This window comes from Dermacentor variabilis, chromosome 6 (assembly GCF_050947875.1).
Source record: "Dermacentor variabilis isolate Ectoservices chromosome 6, ASM5094787v1, whole genome shotgun sequence".
Classification (NCBI taxonomy): Eukaryota; Metazoa; Arthropoda; class Arachnida; order Ixodida; family Ixodidae; genus Dermacentor; species Dermacentor variabilis.
This window is the reverse complement of record NC_134573.1, coordinates 12,699,641-12,717,455: the sequence shown is the minus strand read 5'-3', so window position 1 is coordinate 12,717,455 and position 17,815 is coordinate 12,699,641. Positions and strand designations below refer to the sequence as shown.

Below are 17,815 nucleotides of genomic sequence, written 5' to 3'. Positions count from 1 at the left end.
TTTCTTCAGAAACTAAGCTAGAAGATTGACACAGTTGAAATAATGTTAGGTAACGTTGAAGATCAGCAATAACAAGATCATGATGCTTTGACAAGCATTATTAAAAGAAAATGGATGACTTGGAAAATTGTGAGAGGTGCATTAATTTGTTTTGTTTTTTTATGGGTTGGCAGATCCTAATGCCTATGAGATGGCAGCCGAGTCTGAGGAACTAATCATAAGTCAGTGCACTGCGAAGCTCGAATTGTCTTCGTTATCCACTGAATGTGCACACAGGCTGGGCAAATTCAACGAACGAAAAAGTCGGCCCATTATTGTGTGCTTCAATTCTTTAAAGACCGCCAAGCTGTGCTTGCAAAAGCATTCAAGCTTACGGGATAGATCATTGCTATATCTGCCGTACTGTCTGTGAGAAGTGTAAGAAATTATGGGCTTATGCCAAACAAAACTTCGAAGAAGGCTTTAAACCAGATCTGAAATTTGATAGGCTTCACTCGGGGCGCTTTCAATGGGACAATGAAGCCGACGTTGTACGGGAGCAGTGACAAGGTACTGTTAATGATGCAATGTGTCCGGTCAGTGATTTGTTAATCAATTGCCAGTACAAAAAATGAAGTTGACGATTTTCACTTTTTTCTTTGTACCATCCAACCGACCATTGCTCTGGTCACAGAAGCTTGGCTCAAACCGCCTGTCTCAAGCACTGAAATATTTCCTGGCACATAGGAGTGTTTTCGTCAAGACTGCTGTGCACATGGCACAGGGATGTTTATTCTTCTCCATACTAGTACCCAAAGTGTCCAAATGGAATATCCCAATAGTGAAACTGAATCGATTTTTTGTTAGGCAATCTTTTAGGCCTCCTGGCTTTTCTATCAAACTACTAGTTCATTTATCCAATTTTCTTGAAACTATTAACAACAATGCCTTCTTCTAGGAAGGGACTTTAACCTTCAGGATACTGACTGGTCAGCCGGGGAACAAAGGGATACTGCTCGAGGGAGTCTATACTCAACTTTCTTCGGTATTGTAAATCAGAACACTTTCTATTAGTATGTGCATGAGTCATCATGCACTGATGTAACAGGTTGCATACTTGACCTTTTCCTCTGTAATGCACCTAATGTTGTATAGAATGTATGAGTGATGCCAGGATTGAGCGACCACAATGTTATTCTAGCAGATTTATCAGTTCTGCATGTGAAGGTTGCAAAAACACTTAACCAAAAGATTTATGCCTATAGCAAGTCCAACTAGGATGTGATTTGCACTGCTTTCGAGTCATTCCTTCCACTCCATTGGTGTAGCCAGGAGGGTTTGGAGAGTCGAAACCTCCCCTGACATTTTCTGACAAACTCTGCACCCCCTTTCCCCCGGAACAGCTCTGAAAGAGCAACACGGATGAAAGGGAAAGCTTGAATACGAAAGCAAGGTGAGGAATAGTGGCGGTTTGGAGGTGGGGGAGGGGATCCCCTCTCCCATGCACAGAACATTGCAGCTCCACTCATGGCATTATGGATCATGTTAACCAAAACTCCTGAGGGAGAATCGGCGCTAAAAATTCCACACAGAGATAAAGATGGGACAAGTGTGTCCATAAAACTTGGGGGCATTGTTACTCCCCACCAGGCCATCATGTCGTCGAAGAGCTTCTCATTTCTGGCACTTGACCGAATCGTCGACAACGCTGCACGGAAGAAAAGCATTCCGAAAATATTGCCACTTGCTTGTCTGGGATAAGCATAATAAGCATCTCCACCCACTTTTTTTTAAACGAAAGCTTTTTGTACCTCTTCTTTAGACTTTCCCACTACTGAGGCTCCTGCTGCTGTCAGGTTCATCGCATCGGGGGTGGTGCAGAGCATGTGTGTACATGACAGGAGCGCAGCAGAGAGAAAAGGCGACACAAGAAACTTGTTTAAACCTTTGCACTGTGTCGAATGTGCACAATGTTCTTTGGAGCTCCCTGGGCGTTGCCACGTAAGCCTCTTGACAACTGTAATTATCCGTGACCCTCCCACAAAAGCACTGTGGCAGCACTTACCTTTCTACTAACATGCAACCGTTCAGAAGGGAAATAAATAGAATGGCAGGGAGGAGGAGGCAGAGAATGGAAACCACCAATGCAGCCATGAAACAAGTGAATAACAGCCTTTGCACTCTTCACTCACAACTCGCATGCATGGGGGATGGCAGGAGAGGTAGAAAGTGACGCGAGATGCCCAGAAAACTCTACTACTAGACACGACAGCAGTTGTAGACAAACTGGACAAATTTAAATTCAACGTACGGTATGGCATGTTTCTGCTATTTCTATAAAATAAACAAGCAGACAACTTATGCAGAGTGTGCAGGAGCAAAGCCGCATTAAAGCACGCCGTAGGGTCTAGGTGACACTACGTAAGCGATCGCATGTAAAATCAACACTTCTGTGCTCGCCACAGTGCATTGTGGCTATGGCGTGGCTAGAGGTCACGGGTTTGATCCCGACCACAGAAGCCACCTTTCGACGGGGGCAGAATAAAAATGCTAGTGCACCTGGATTTAGTGACACGTTAAAGCATACCAAGCTGTCAAAATTAATAGAGTTCACTACTACGGCGTGCCTCATAATCCTATTGTGGTTCTGGCACGCACAACCCTATAATTCCAATTCAAGTTTAATACTTCTGCCACAATGCGATGTGCCATGGGAGGCAATGACAAGGCTCAACCCTCTCAGAGGTTATGAAATATGGCGCACAACGCCTGAAGCAAACACCTGTCCCTGTGTGTTTGTGCACTATGCAAACAAACAGCAGTGGCGCATGCAAGGTAATATTTAACATCAACTCACCCCTCTTGTGTTGGACTAAAAGTTGAAGTAATCAAACATTTGCCGTCAATCACCACTAATTATTGTTGATCAAAGGAAACTGCACAGAAAGCTGCCCTTACATCAATTCCAACAGTGCATGGGACCTGGATATACTTTTTCTTCATTTTTCCCCCTTGTCTCCAACTTTCATTATGTTACTAAACTTGAGACGACAATAGGGCAAAAAACAGGACAAGAAAGGAAGACCTACAGAACATCAATTTGTGCATGACAAAATATATCAAGGACGAGGATAGGAGGGCAGGTAGGTGAATGGCTTCAAAGTCCATGCAAAAACAGAAATATAGGAATTTTAGGGGTGACCGTGCCGTTCAACAACTCGGTGAATGTTGAAGAGTGCGACAGTGACCAATGGAAAAGAATTTTCATAATGAAACTAGGATGATGGATACGACAAAACAGGTGGGGGACGGGCATTAAAGCCATCAAGAACGAAATTGGCAGATAATTATTCACACAGAGAGAGTGTCTCGTCACTGGCCGAACACTCAACACCAGAAGGCCTCGGCCAGTCGCCTAGCCGAGTCTCACCTAACCCGCTGTAACAAGTGTTGCTTGCTGCGGCGAGCCCATCTTAACTAAATGTCTTGGCAATTTTAGAATAGACAGGCATTGAGAGATCAGAAATCTCTGGGAGCTACTTGCCCTTATTTTACCGTGAACTACGGATGCCGCAATTTTCGCAAAGGCTTCTAAACAGGGAGCAGCCCTGCTTTGGACTGTCTAGCTCATCAATTCCCAAGTGTGATCAAATAACAATATGCGCTGGACGATGACTGCAATGCCACGATCGCAAGTTACTTTCAATTCTTATTACTATTATTATTATTATTATGAAAATATACAAGTACACAAAGGAAACAGGGAGGGAGCAGAGCAAGCTGACAACTGCCACCCAGTGGTGCACAACGCCTGCCAACTCTATTGAGAGGAGGGAATGAAAAGAGGAGAAGAAGATACGAAACAAAGAAATAGGAAAGAAAATAGGAATTGAACAAATGACACAGACACAGCAGACAAAATAAAGTCAATACACGGAAAAAATGTCTATAAACGGGAGGCCAAATCAGTTTTCTGCATGAAAGTTAGCAAGGCACTATGAGCTTGGTCCACGTTAAGCAGCACTCTCTCGCAGATAACAGGGCAAGGTTGAATTTGTCAACAACTCGAAGCAAAGGCAAGAGTTTGACGTAATATTTCTGCGGAAACCCGCAAGGCGGGGAGAAGTAACTAATTAGGGAAAAAGAGACATCCATCCAATCATAGCAATTGCTACAAAGAAAATCCATACAGGTTCCTCGAAAGAAAAGCCTTGCAGTTGAAGAAAAATTTGTCGTGGTCTCAGACCCGAACCTGGGGCCACCGCCTATGGGGCAGCCACTCTACCATCTGAGCTAACCAGGAGGCTAGCAGATGGCAGGGCAAAGCCGAATTTGTCAACAACTCGAAGCAAACGCAAGAGTTGGACGTAATAGTTCTGCGGAAACCTGCAATGTGGAGAGAAGTAAGCATTTAAGGGAAAATGAGACATCCACCCAATCATAGCAATTGCTACAAAAGAGATCCATACGCGTTTCTCGAAAGAAAAGCCGTGCAGTTGAAGAAAAATTCGTTCTGGTCTGGGACTCGAACGCGGGACCACCGACTTTCTGGGACAGCCACTCGTAACATCTGAGCTAACCAGGAGGCTAGCAGATGGCAGGGCGAAGTCAAATTTGTCAAAAACTCGAAGTAAAGGCAAGAGCTTGACGTAATAGTTCTGCAGAAACCCGCAAGGTGGAGAGAAGCAATTAAGGAAAAATGAGACATTTACCTAATCGTAGCAATTGCTACAAAGTACAGGTTTCTCGAAAGAAAAGCCTTGCAGTTGAAGAAAAATTCATCCTGGTCTGGGACTCAAACTTGGGACCACAACCTTTCCGGGGCAGCCGCTCTACTATCTGAATTAACCAGGCGGTTAGCAGATGGCAAGGCAAAGTAGAGGTGGTGAGTCACTGAAATTCTTGCACTGTGTCAAAAGTATTGAGAGCAACACCTGTTCAGCCGGTAAAGAAAGAGGCGACTGATGCCTCATTATATTCTTCAAGTGCTGTCACACCCACCGAGTCCCTTGGACAGGCAGTCCCAGCTGATCCTGGCCCTCTTATGGGGCCGTGACGGCTCCAGCTTGAGGCTGGGGTCAGTCAGGTTGCACCGCATGCTGGGAGCTGCAGGGAAGCTCTCACGGGCTCTCCTCTGGCGCTTCTCTCGTTCACAGAACTCCACCCAGCTGAAACGCAAACGTCGTCATCACTCAAACAACTGAAGGGTGCTCGGAGCGTGTTTGGAATAGGGAAAATGCAGCTGACTTGCGCATTAATTTGATCTTGATGGGAACAACACAAATTCAGTGGGCACAATTGAAGCAAGGGGCATACAGATGTCTGAATACACCGCTCTCTTATTTAGCAGTACAGTGGAACCCCGTTGATACGTTTTTCACCGGACCGAGGAAAAAAAACGTAACAGCCGGGAAAATGCAACAGTGAGGAAAGCTCTGAAAATTAATGAAAAAAGTGCAGCTTCAACTACAAACAATTTATTTCCACAGAGTGCGCTTAGAACTTTAAAAAGTCTAGAATGGTGGCTTGCCATTTCTTTCGCTCGCTAGAAATCACCACACGTTTCTCAATAGCCTGAAAGGCCGCATTGCTGTCTGCATCGCTGTGAGGTGCGGCGTACCTGCGGACGAGGTCCAGAGCCGCGACGGCTTCTCCAAATCTAGGATTTTGGAATTCCCTGGCATCATGCGGCTTGTGCTCCTCGTCGTCACCGCGCCACGGCAATGACAACAGACGAAGGAATATCCGTGGGAAATTTTGCCCTCTTTGGCGTAATCATGCTAATGTGCTAATGATTGTTTAGTATTGCTGCGCAGCGCGCGCGTCCGAGCAGCCCGGTTGCGCGCAGAGCGGCGTGGTTTCGCGAAAATGTAAACAAGAGAGGAGAGCTGGCCCGATAGGCGGAGCAACACCATGAGCAACGCCAACTTCCGACGTCAGGGCCTCTCCTGAGTTTCCTTCCTCCGTGGGTCGACCCGTCCAACAAACCGTGCGGCGCCCGTAATCACAGTTATGATACTGAGAGCATTTTTCACGAATGGCCACCTAGTGGTGCCTCTCGAACTGGCGTGCGGCTTCTTACAGCCAGTTCCATAGCCAAGCCCGGCCAAGCCCGGTCAAAACTCGTCAAAAGCCGAAATGGCGGTTGGAGCGCGCTGCCTACTTTAGCCCAGACGGGTTCGGGTTGCGACGCATCATGCGGGAACGTTTTCACAGCTACTACGTAAAAGCGGGGTTCCTTATACATTGGATCCTATGGAAGCTATGCCAGGACCGCATGAAAACGACGTAGCAGCCGGGAAAACGCAGCAGTGAGGAACGTAACAGCGGGGTTCTACTGTATTTGCCCGATTCTGACACACCCACAACTCAAATGCTCACTCAGTATCTATGAATTCACAGTACAAAACAATGTGAAACAAATCTAATGTCCGAACAATTTTGATACGCACTCGAACGTCATTATAACGAAGCTGAAAGCCAAGCCCAAATTACTTGGTTATTTCATTTCATTTCATTTTATTACCTTAAAGACCCCTTGCGGGGTATTACATAAGGGGTGGGTGGTACAAAAATACAGGAGGTTGCCCACTATCTTATTTTGAAGACTATCAACTATTGACCTTTAATGTAGTATTTGCCCAATGCTGGCCACAACTTCACACGTGCAACAAAGACTATGGCTCCATGGCCCGCCAAACCGCTACACAACTGCAAATCCAATGAAATTTAACCCTTTGAAGGCTTTTGCCGTACATGTGCAGCATCGGTTTTCTGTCCCGCAAGGTCTTTGCCACGGCTTCGACCCTCCGTTTGAAATTTCACGCCATAATGAGGATGCATGCCTTCTGGGAGGTGCTGCCACCTTTTAGACAAGAAGCGTTTGAAATTTGTGCTACCTTCTTGGAGAGATAAACAAAACTGATTTCTAGCTTCAGCGCGCCACGCAGACTGTGGCAACACTTCTTTTGCGGTTTCGGTTTCGCCGTGTGATCGCAACGGAGGCGCGCGAAACGTCATTTTTCTTTTTGTCGGCACTCTCTTGCAGGGCCGGCGGAAGTTGATTTCTATCTTGATTGGCGCTGCTCTTAGCTTGTTTATCGCCACCGCTCACGAGGTATTCTCGCTCTCTGCGGCAACGCGCTTACGCGAGAGGGTGCCTCAGAGAGAGCCTAAGGCAGCCGCACGCAGAGAAGATGTCATCTGTGCGCCAACACAACTCGTCGCTCCAAGAGCAGAACAGACACGCATTTTAGGTGTGCAGAATGCAATAAGGTGCTGTGCGTAGACCCGTGTTTGAAGGAGTACCACACTCTGAAATACTATTGAACATTTTGCAGTTCTGAGTGATGCCAACACCAGAATACTGTTCCTATTTTTTTTATTATTTATTCCCGACTTTATACATTTTGTACATTTAAGATCTGCAATAAAGTAATTTGACCACCGGGCAATGTTTTTTTTCAAAATAATTCGACCCTCAAAGGGTTAACAAAACAATGCAAAAGGCTCTGGCCCACTTTTTAGCATGCGACATCCTTTGCGATAGCCTCCTTCTGTTCCAATGTCTCTTGCTTCTCACTTGGCTCACTCCTATTGTCATGAAACCGATGTAAAAGAACAGCTAGCATGCTGAGATGTGCACGAAGTCTCTCGTGTTCAAAAAGCACACAACACGTTATGCCAACTAACTGCATTCTTTGGCAATTTCCATGACTTTTGGAGAGTTTCACTTTAAGTGAGATTTCCTGAACCCGTCCAAGACAGAGATTGGCACAGCACTAGAAACATGCACTTGGCCTGTGAATGACCTGATTCGCCCCTCTTTCGTAGCCTTGCACCTACTGTGGCTCCGACGTGTGAGTGAGCTGGCTTGGCTTGGTCAGCTCGTGGCCTCCAAGATGGCACTGACGCAATCTTGGAGGTCACTCCTGCTTGCGCCAGTCGGCGCGGCGTGCCACCGTGAGGAAGAGAAGTCAACGTGCAAGCATCGCTATGTGGCACGGCGCACCAAGAAAGTATAACCCCGATTGCGGAACTCATAAGTAAGATGAAACCTCGAGAGCTTACATACACAGAATGGAAATTTATGTACACTTACCGTAACATTCCGAGCAAGCGCCCCTACCCGTGCAAGCACCATCCCGGAGCGCTCCCCCCCCCCCCCCACTTCCCTTCACTTTCGAGTGATTTGAAATTGGCGCCGACTACTGAGCAAGCGCCACTTCATCCATTTTCACCAAACCACTTGGCTACAGTTTGTCAATTTCTTAAGAAATTGCATATTAAATTACACAAAATGGAGCAATTTAGTGACAAATAAATGTATTGTTTAGCCGCACTTCTGCCGAGGCCTGATAATTCACCAGAGAGAGGTATCTGCATAGCCATAGCCTTCGTCAGTCGCCATTTTGGTCTAATGTGCGAAGTCTCACATGTGCGAGAAGCATGGTGCGATTTTGCATGCAATTCGTCATATGACGTGCCGGAGTGTGATTTCCTGCATACAATGATTCTTGACTCAAAGATTCCTCTCATTCAGTACGAATGAGAGAGCGACGCATAGCTCCACCCAGAACCAGCGCCCCTGCATGTGTGCTTGGAATGACTTTGCAAATAAAGTGAAGACAAGCGTATTTGCACAGCTCTCACGTTTTAAACAAAAGACGGCAACATAAATACGACTATGCGAGCAGTGCAGATTTTTTTCTGCAAGGCCACATCGACAGTATCGGCTCCATTGACAGCCACTCATGATTAGAAGCTCGCTGGGCCATTGAATCGGAGAGCGGTGGTGCTTGCGACATGACCGTACACAGCTCGTAATGAAGCGCCTATGTTAGTCAGTAAAACATGTACACAATTATGTGACGCTTGAATTGCAATATATTTGATTTTATTGGTGCCGATGGAAGCGAACGAACAAGCCAGGCAAGCCGGTCGCTGGAAGACGACGTAGCCTAGCTCAGTGGCTGCCGGATCCACGGCCGACAACCCTTGAATTTGGGTTCACGACCGAGACAATATTTTCCGATTTTACGGCCAAATTGAATGCAAACTAAAAATGTTGTGTCAAAAAACTTTCCTGCTCATTTTAATACACTTCACAGTAAACTAGTGCCATGCAATTTTTTTTATGCTGTCCAAAAATAAAAAAATTTGAGAAGGAATTCCAAACATGGCCCAAATCAGAAAACTTTTGCAACGTTGATGCGTCTTGGCACCATTTCTATTTCACACAGAAACTTGAATAAACTGTCAAACATAGAACATCCTCTTTGTAACATTTATGGGAAATATTATCTTCCTAATGAAACATAAAAAAAAGTTGACTTAGCAAGCTTTAAAAACAAAACTCATCTGAAAGAATAAAAAAACTCTGATTCCAATTTCTGAAAAAAATTTTGGATGGAAGTCTGCTTACGTTGGGCAGAATGCGGGTGCTATAATATGTTTCCTCATTTGCTTTATTCACAAACTATAGTAACAGGCCAAAGTAGCCCATGTTGAGCGCACTGGCTTCAGTACCTTTGCTGGTCGTCTATCAGTTTGCATAGTATGCAAATCTAGTTACAATTTGTTTGCTGCTTCAGAACTTCGCTCTGGCAGCTTGTTTAAGACAAAAATGTACAGTTGGATTTTATTTGTGTCTAGCGTGTGTGGAAGTGGGGGGTTGTTGCCTTCTAAAGTGCTAATGTGTACCAAGTTCTCAGCCTACAAGCTCTGTGGGGATTACACTTACACCACCATTATTCACTCGTCAACATCATGCAAGATACATTGAGTGCACATTGTGGCTGACCTTGCCAAAATTCACCTGGTGCACACACTAAATCACCGGTAAGCCAAGGCAGGCTAATCTGTAAGCGACGGAGCGCTTCCAAAATCAGCATGTGTGCCATTGTGGAGGTGCTATTTCACTGCCTCCTCCCCATCCCCCCACGTGCAATGGGTACTGGACCCTTCTTGGGCATCACTGCGTGCAACTCACACTGTGCCTTTCTAAAAACTTATCTGCATCTGTTCCTGAGCCGTTCATTTCATCTCCTGCTATCCCATGTTTTCCGTGTCGCTCAAAGATAACGTGTTGCTGTCTTAGCTCGAACTTCACCTCTGCGTTTTAACTGTCCAAAAACGTGTAGTGCGGCATGACTGAGCCAAAGGCTGCTGAAGTTGCCTAAGCTATGATGCTTTGTCAGCACCTTGCTGACGCACTTTCCCATGCTGAGAATAGCAGAGGCCACTGGGTGGCGCCAGACGGACCTTTGATAACGAGTGTGGCACACAGGTTTTCATAGCGGAAAGCTTTAGACAGCCTTGTTCATAAAACGTGAAACCGTGAGACATTCTGCAGCCTCAGTCACAACAGCGGCACAGAAAAAGCGACAGAAAGGGTGCAGTGCTGTTCACTACACGCGATGCATGTGGCTCATAGCTCAGTCCGAATATTCTGTGCCCAATATTTACGCATCCACAAGAAGATTGCTAAGAAAACAATTTTTCGTTGCGTACATGTTTTCGATGTTGCCTCCCTATGGAGGCTACTGCCAGACGCTGAGGATATTCGCGACCCCGATGAGATCTGCCAGCACTACTTTACGTGCCTCAAGGAAAGCCTGTCTTGATCTAATGACACCCACGATAAAGCAGGCGAGGCATTCTTTCAGAAAGAAGAAGTGATTGACGACTTGAACAGGTACGTCCACCTTTCTTGAGGTCATCATCTTCCATTCACATATGCAGCAGAGGATCTTATCGAAAGAGAAAACGAGCCGAGATGCGCTAAATTTTTAAGCGCTGTATACGGAAGCATCAGTACACCTGAACTGTCCGTGACAGAATGTTGTGCATGCGCAATATGCGCTGGTTAAATAGTTTGAAGCAAGCGTATGAGGCTTCAAGGTCCTGTCGAGAGCCTCTTCGTCTCTTAACTATCATGCCACCAGAAGTTGGAAACAAACGTCTTCAACAAACAATCCCAGCTGTTACAACGTACATGCTCAGAAAGGCCCGAAATTGGTGCGAGAAGCATGTATGAGCATTTGAGTGGTACACAAGGTCAACGTTAAGCCCATCGGATGTACAAGCTGTGCTCGACTACTTCCCCAAGGACGAACTTGGGTGCTCTCAACAGAGCCCAAACAAGAAGGACGTGTCAGTCGTTACGAACGGCCAGAGCCAGTACGTCTCGAAGTGGTTTATGACACATTCTATCTGCGAAACATTCCAGATATTAAAAGCTGCTCACCCCGAAAGTGCCATTGCTCTGTCAAAGTTTTACAGCCTACATTCAAAATGGGTGCTGCTCACAAGAAGTTTGCGTTAGCGTTTTCTTTCACTAGTGCCAACCTTTGTGTCTCTATGCTTGAGAATGCAAAACTGCATGGAAATCTCATTAAAAGGCATTAAAGCATTGTGCCTTTGTGGCTCCCCGACCACAGATTGTATATTCGGAAAATGCGAGCGCTGCCCAGAGTGGAGGCCTCACTCTGGCCAGTCTGGGGAATGGTCGACGAAGACAAGGTCAAATTTGCTGTATGGGAAAGCGGTGACTCGATCAAGAAGACGCCTCCGACCCTATTTGTGAAAGAGGTCGGCAAATGGTCGACCAAATATATTCCTCAGGAATGCATGCGCCGCCCTCAAGCTGCGGCTATTCATGAGGCAAAGAAGTGCGAGCGGCATGGAAGCGTTGTTCTGCATTTTGATTTTACGGAAAATTGGACTGTCCCTCTCTCAAAAGAAACACAATGGGACCATTGGCACAAGAAACAAATCTCACCTGTGTCGCCACGACAAGCAAAGCAATGCACAGCTTTGCTGTCATAAGTGACATGCGTCATGACACAGCGCATGCTTGCTAAGCCCTAGGTAGAGTGCACGAAGCATTAGATGAAAAAGTACCGATACACTGTTCCGTAACATACGTCAGCAATTGTGCAGCGAGGCATTTTAAAAATAAAGTGGCAACTGTACAAGTTGTGCTGCTTCAAGCATACGTCCGCGATGTGGATATTTTCCGCCACTGGGCACGGGAACAACACCTGTGTTGGTGTGGGTGGACTCGTTAAGCACCAAGTTTCCCTGCACAAACGGTGTACTGGAAGTGCCATTCAATCTCCCAACTTAGCGGCAAGCTTAAGAATGTGGCCCTGCTTGACACACCTGCTGCAGCCGTCAAGGAGCACCGTCAGCAGAAGTCGGCGCCTCGTATGCCATCCAGAATTCAGTCACGGCATGTGTGGATGACGACTGCCCACGATCAGTCGAGCAGACACGCACTGTCCATTGTGCAAGTCAGCTGACGGTGATTAAACCATTCTAATTGTTAACTACAAAGGACACGCAATACGTTTGTTCAAGCCCGACAAGTAGTGTTGATTTCTCTCTTGCTTTCCAGAAAACAATGCAGAAAACACATTCTCTGTTCTTGCCACAATTCAAAGAAAACCAGGTGAACCTTCCTTCATTTCTGGCAACCGTTGCCTTTTCTCTTTCTTTTTAAAGAGAGTAAATGTTAACGAATGAGTCACAGCACCACTAAAGTAAGCACACTCAACATTGGCCACTATGGCGCGTTATATATTGTGAATAAAGCAAATGAGGAAACATATTATTGCACCCATGTTTTGTCCGACCATAAGAGGACTTTTATATAAATTTTTTTTTTCAGAAACTGGAACCAGAGTTTTTTTTTTAAGTGAAATTTTTGAAAAAAAAACCTTGTTGAACTACTTTTTTCTGCTCTTGTGTGTCATATAGGAAGATAATAATTTGCATAAATGTTGCAAAAATAGCGCTCTATGTTTGATACTTTTTTCGAAATAGGAAATGTGCCAGATGCATCAAGGTTACAAAATATGTCCAATTTGGGCCATGTTTGGAATTTTTTAATGTATTTTTTGTTTAAGGAGAGCGTAAAAAAATGCATGGAACTAATTTGCTGCGAAGTGTATTAAAATGAGCAGAAAAGCTTTTTGAGGCAACATTCTTACTTTGCATTTAATTTGGCCGCGAAATCGGAAAATATTGCAGCATTAGGAGGGCATTCACACTGCCACCTTCAGATATTTGTTGTTTTTTTTTTTTTGCTAGCAGGAACACTTATCGAGAATAAAATTTTTGGTTCTGTGCAGTTTGAATATTATTCCTACACAACATATAAGAAAACCGGACAGAACAAAAATATCAAGCGGACATGCGTGTTTGATCTCTTGTGAAATCACCCAACAGCCCCTGACGTGTGGCTATGCTACAAAACTCTTGGGCCAATAATTTGTAACGAACTAATATCCTGTAGATTAAAAACTGAGCGTCTGTCAAAAATGGGTCCGCACCAAGGAACACTTCTGGATGAAAAGAAATGTGCTGTCAGTCCGCTGGCGGGAGGTGTTTCTTCCATTCAGTTTCCACCCAAGCAGGACGTGGAGGTCGGTATGTGTCTCACCCCATTGACACTAGATGGGAGGTTGGGTTACGCTGCACCGACGTCAGCCATGGGGCGCAGCCACAATTTTGGTGACGTCAAAATGACATGCTCCTCCCGTCAACCATTTCTAAACCGAGAACATCATCTGCTAGGACCAGAACGTGACGAGAGGCACTCTTTTCGAACGATCACGCGCGCTTACTACGAGACCGGCTTCGCGTGGCACATCTGGTAGATTGGACTGGATCCAAATGGCAGCTGTGGCTATGGAATGTAATGTTCAGATCCAATCCGTAGTCTAATTCGAGGAAACGTTGCTTGAAATGAGAGCTTCAGTTGTTGCGTTGGTGTTGCATGAAGAGCAAGCAGAGCGGTTGGAGGTGCGAAATGCATTTGAAGAGACAGCCGAAAGTGAATTCCGGCACTGCTTTCGTTTCTCGAAACGAGAAGCATGATGAACAGCTTCCTTTGATGAGCTAAGACCTAGGGGCCCAGTAACACATTGCGGTGCGACGACATGTTGTTGCTTCTTGGAAAGTGTGCCAATGTTCCCAATGTCTATGTTATTATTATTTTTTTTAGCTGTGTGTGGCACCACCTAGCGACCATGCAGAGAGACTAAGGGTAATAAATTGTAACGGTCATACATATTACTACAGTCGCCGACTGATTTTTCGGACTCCAAAAACTCGGACACGCTCGATTATTCGGTCTGCTTCGCGGCACCGCCATTCTCCCCATGGACCACAATGTATAACAACTGCCGAAAGTTCGGACACCTTGCAACCTCTCGTCTGATTTTTTGGACACTCCTTGAGCCAACTCGATCGAGAGCACCATGCACCAACTCTGACCGGTGCATGGTTCGACTTGCTGAACGTCATTCTTGTTTTGAACGGAGCCTCCCTGCTGCCCCATGAAGTGGCACTGCTGCAAATCCTGCTCATCATCATCGTTTCTGCCTGGTTCGTGGCCACAGCAGTTCCAGTCTCGGCTTGGTAAGCCATGTCAAGACAGCCCAGCAGCTGATTTGTTTCTTTCTTTATGCACGATGCTGCAAGTGGGACACGTTTTTTGTTTGTGCGACTGGTGTCGGCGTGATGGCGTGCTGATGTTTGCATTGTGTGCTGTATCGAGGTTGTGGTGATCCAACGCGGCATACGGAAACATTGCGTCAAGTGTCTAATGGCGCCAACAGTGCCCGCGCAGACAGCGCTAGGGAATGCCGGCAAGCGGGTGCTGGGAGGCCTATAATTTGTCGCCTACCAATGTGCTCCCTACTGACGCTGAAAATGTTCTGCCGAGACCTGCGCAGTGGTTACATTGCGATTCTGGACACCGTCTCATTTGAGTTTCACAAGTGCTGACACTGCTGTACTGACATGTGCAGAACTCGACGACGGCGAGATCATTCGTCAGGTTTCTGCTGCACCACCGGACAATGAGTCGGAAGATGACGCACCATGTGCTACGCTGCCATCGCATGCGGAGTGGGTACAAGCAGTGACTGTGCTTTCAGCCACCTATAGTGACCGTAGGACCCTCTCTGAGATTCAGGCTTATCTGATTGCATGTAAACGGAACAGCGTGCAACGGCGCATTCACGATTTCTTCAAACCTACTGCCAAGCCAGAATAAGTGCTTGGAAACAAAGGATTTCTTTTTTTTTCTTAATCTGCTTTTTCGGACACCTGTTTATTCAGACGTTTCTGCAGTCCCCGTGAGGTCCGAAAAAACGGTCGGCGACTTTATTTGAGAAAGTGTTTAAGCTTGAGAAGAGAAAAGTACATTTTTTTCATATAGATATATTATTCATTAGAAGGCAAGAAACATTTCATTTTGTAGTATACTGTACCGAAGCAGATGACAAACGAGGCATGCAAACTTCTAGGAAGTTCACCGTGTTCCGAACAAGAATCAGAGATTCCTCCCCAGATAAGAGCGTGCCATACGTATGGCCAATCCTAAGGTGGCAGGCAGTGGCCTCAATACGCCGTATTTTTTTTTTTTTGTTACTGGTGGCATATTTCCCAGATGTGGCTTGATAAAATGAACTTTACACGAGGTTTCTGTGTCCCACATCATTTGCCAATAGGTTCTAAGTTTTTTGTTCAAAAATTACTTTAGGTCGGTGGCAGGAAGAATTGCCTTGGAAGAATTGCCAGCTTCTATCGCAATGGATGTGGAAATTTTAATGTAGCGAAATTTAATACAATGAAGCAAAGTGCCGTTTTTACCAACTTCATTATTTTCGGCTTTAAAACTTGATGTATTCACCGGAATCTAAGGTGAACATCTTAGAAAAGAAAATGGTCCAGAAACTGCTCGCTTATATCGGCCATTGTGGTTCAGTAAAAGTTCTTGAAATTTCCTAAGTTCAGTCTATGGCTCTTTTAGAATATAATGCAGTCCATTCTCATCGATAAATATTTAACAAGGCCAAGCAGACGGCGTCAAAATCCATGACGTCAATGCATGTGGTACGGAAATTTCAAGCTTGCCATTTTTCTTTCATTTTTGCACCTTTTCTGGCATATCGAGCATCTTCTCGCAGTGAGAGCACCTTTTCTGGTGTTGCGGGAGGGTAACTTACTAACACAACTACAATAATGCTTCTATTTTAGTGTCCCTTTAAGTGCAGGGATAGAACCAACTTGCAAACGCACCAATGGTTGGCACTATGCCAGAATACTTATGTAACATGTACGGGGATGCTCGACTCTGATGCATCCATTGATGTTTTCCCTGCATGGGCCTAGCATCTCCTGTTAGTATCTGGCTTCGCCAATAGCTAAGTGCCGCTGGCAGTCATTGTAGTTGCAGAAACGTATGAGGGATGGCACTAGTGCTGCGCTACTAATGCCGCCTGACGGAAGGGCTACTTGGGCACAAGAGGGAGTGGCCTCCTCCTCTTTGGCTTTGGATTGGTGGAGAAACTGACTTGTCACGTGTCTCACGGCATGCTCTGCAAGAGGACTCTAAGGAGGGCACCGGGATGGATGAACATGATCGTTCGAACAGGGCAACGCTCGCGTGACTGGACGCATGAACGATATGGTATTGGTGTCCAGCATGGGGGGGCAAACATATACTTCCTATATCTTGTTGCGGTGAGTCGGACTTCCTTGATTTGTCAGTGCCCATCACCACATTCTATTGATAGTAATTCAGCTAGCTGGTATTAGTGAATGAAAGGCGCAAGAAATGCCCTTCTGATTCTTTGTACTGCTGCATTGCTGTTCCTTTGTCCCAAGGGCACGTTTGAGACCCTGCATCTCGCTGTGCAGGTGGGTGTGTGGCAACAGCAGATCGCTGTCTCTCTTTTTCGTCAGACCTCTGAACAAAGCTCAGTGGAGCATCAAAGCATAAGTTGACACTTGACATTGCCTGTGCTTTCTTTAACCTTTTCCTGCCCATGGAAAAAGCAGTGGTCTCCGAGTAGCCTAGTACTACTTTCTTCTCACAGAGAATGCTTGATACTAAAGTGTATAGCATTAGATTGCCAAGGAAGAAACTCCTTCCAAATGTACTAGTCGCAAATGACATGTTTATAAAAAAGAATACTACAGTAAAACCCTGTTAAACCGTACCCGATTAAACAGTAGTTTTGTTTTAAAAGTAGAAAAGTCAAATCCCCGACTCAGCGGAAATTGAACATATTGTGTTTTGTATCCGCATGAACCGTACCAGCTTATTGCGTACGTGTCGGTTAACAAGTAGTGTTTCCACTTTTCGCCGTGGAAACACTGCAGTACGTCATCTCCATCGGGCGGCGGCAGAACAAGCCTCAGAGATCGGAACAACGGCCTCCAAGCACTCTGTGCGTTTGTGCATGAAGCCACATCAACATAATTTCGGCGCCGTGCCAGAGGGCGTCTCGGCGTCGTGCAAGCGAGGACTCGCATCATGCCGAAGCTCGAATAAAAAAGCCGTCGGGTGCTCAGCATAGAAGAAACATTAGACATTGTTCGTGCTATTGAACGTGACACGAAGAAGTCGGCGCTGGCAAGCGGCAGGGATCTGCTGTTGACTATGGTGTGGCATTTGGAATGTGAAGAAGTTGCTCAGCAGCGCTGCTACGACCTCGAAGAGATGTCGGCTACAAGATTAGACTTTTCGCTATCGTTGCCTCTGCTGTTGCCGAAGTGTTGACTAGCGACAGTGATGAGGAGGACACGAAAAGCTACAGCACGCGCAATTCAGGCCTGACAGTGGCAGAAGCTGCACATTACGTCAGCCTCATGAATGCCATCGTCGCGAAGAAGAACAGCACCCCGCAATAAAAAAGGTGCCACGCGACTTCTGCAGCGCTATCGCAGGCATGCACGAAGAATACGTAACACCAACAAGGAATCTGCCATGCAAGTGTTTGGCGAGAAGAGGAGGCTGGCTGAAAAGATGGCACGC

At 45.9% G+C, this 17,815-nt stretch overlaps 1 protein-coding gene across 2 annotated transcripts in view; it reads right to left on the bottom strand.

The window, feature by feature from the left end:
- The window catches only part of LOC142584628 (germinal-center associated nuclear protein-like), a 559,187-nt gene that overhangs the window by 219,859 nt on the left and 321,513 nt on the right, over nt 1-17,815 (bottom strand). For both annotated transcript variants that reach the window (XM_075694780.1, XM_075694781.1), the window contains exon 17: nt 4,981-5,147. In XM_075694780.1, the coding sequence (XP_075550895.1) occupies nt 4,981-5,147 (167 nt within the window). The remainder of the gene's footprint in view (nt 1-4,980; nt 5,148-17,815) is intronic.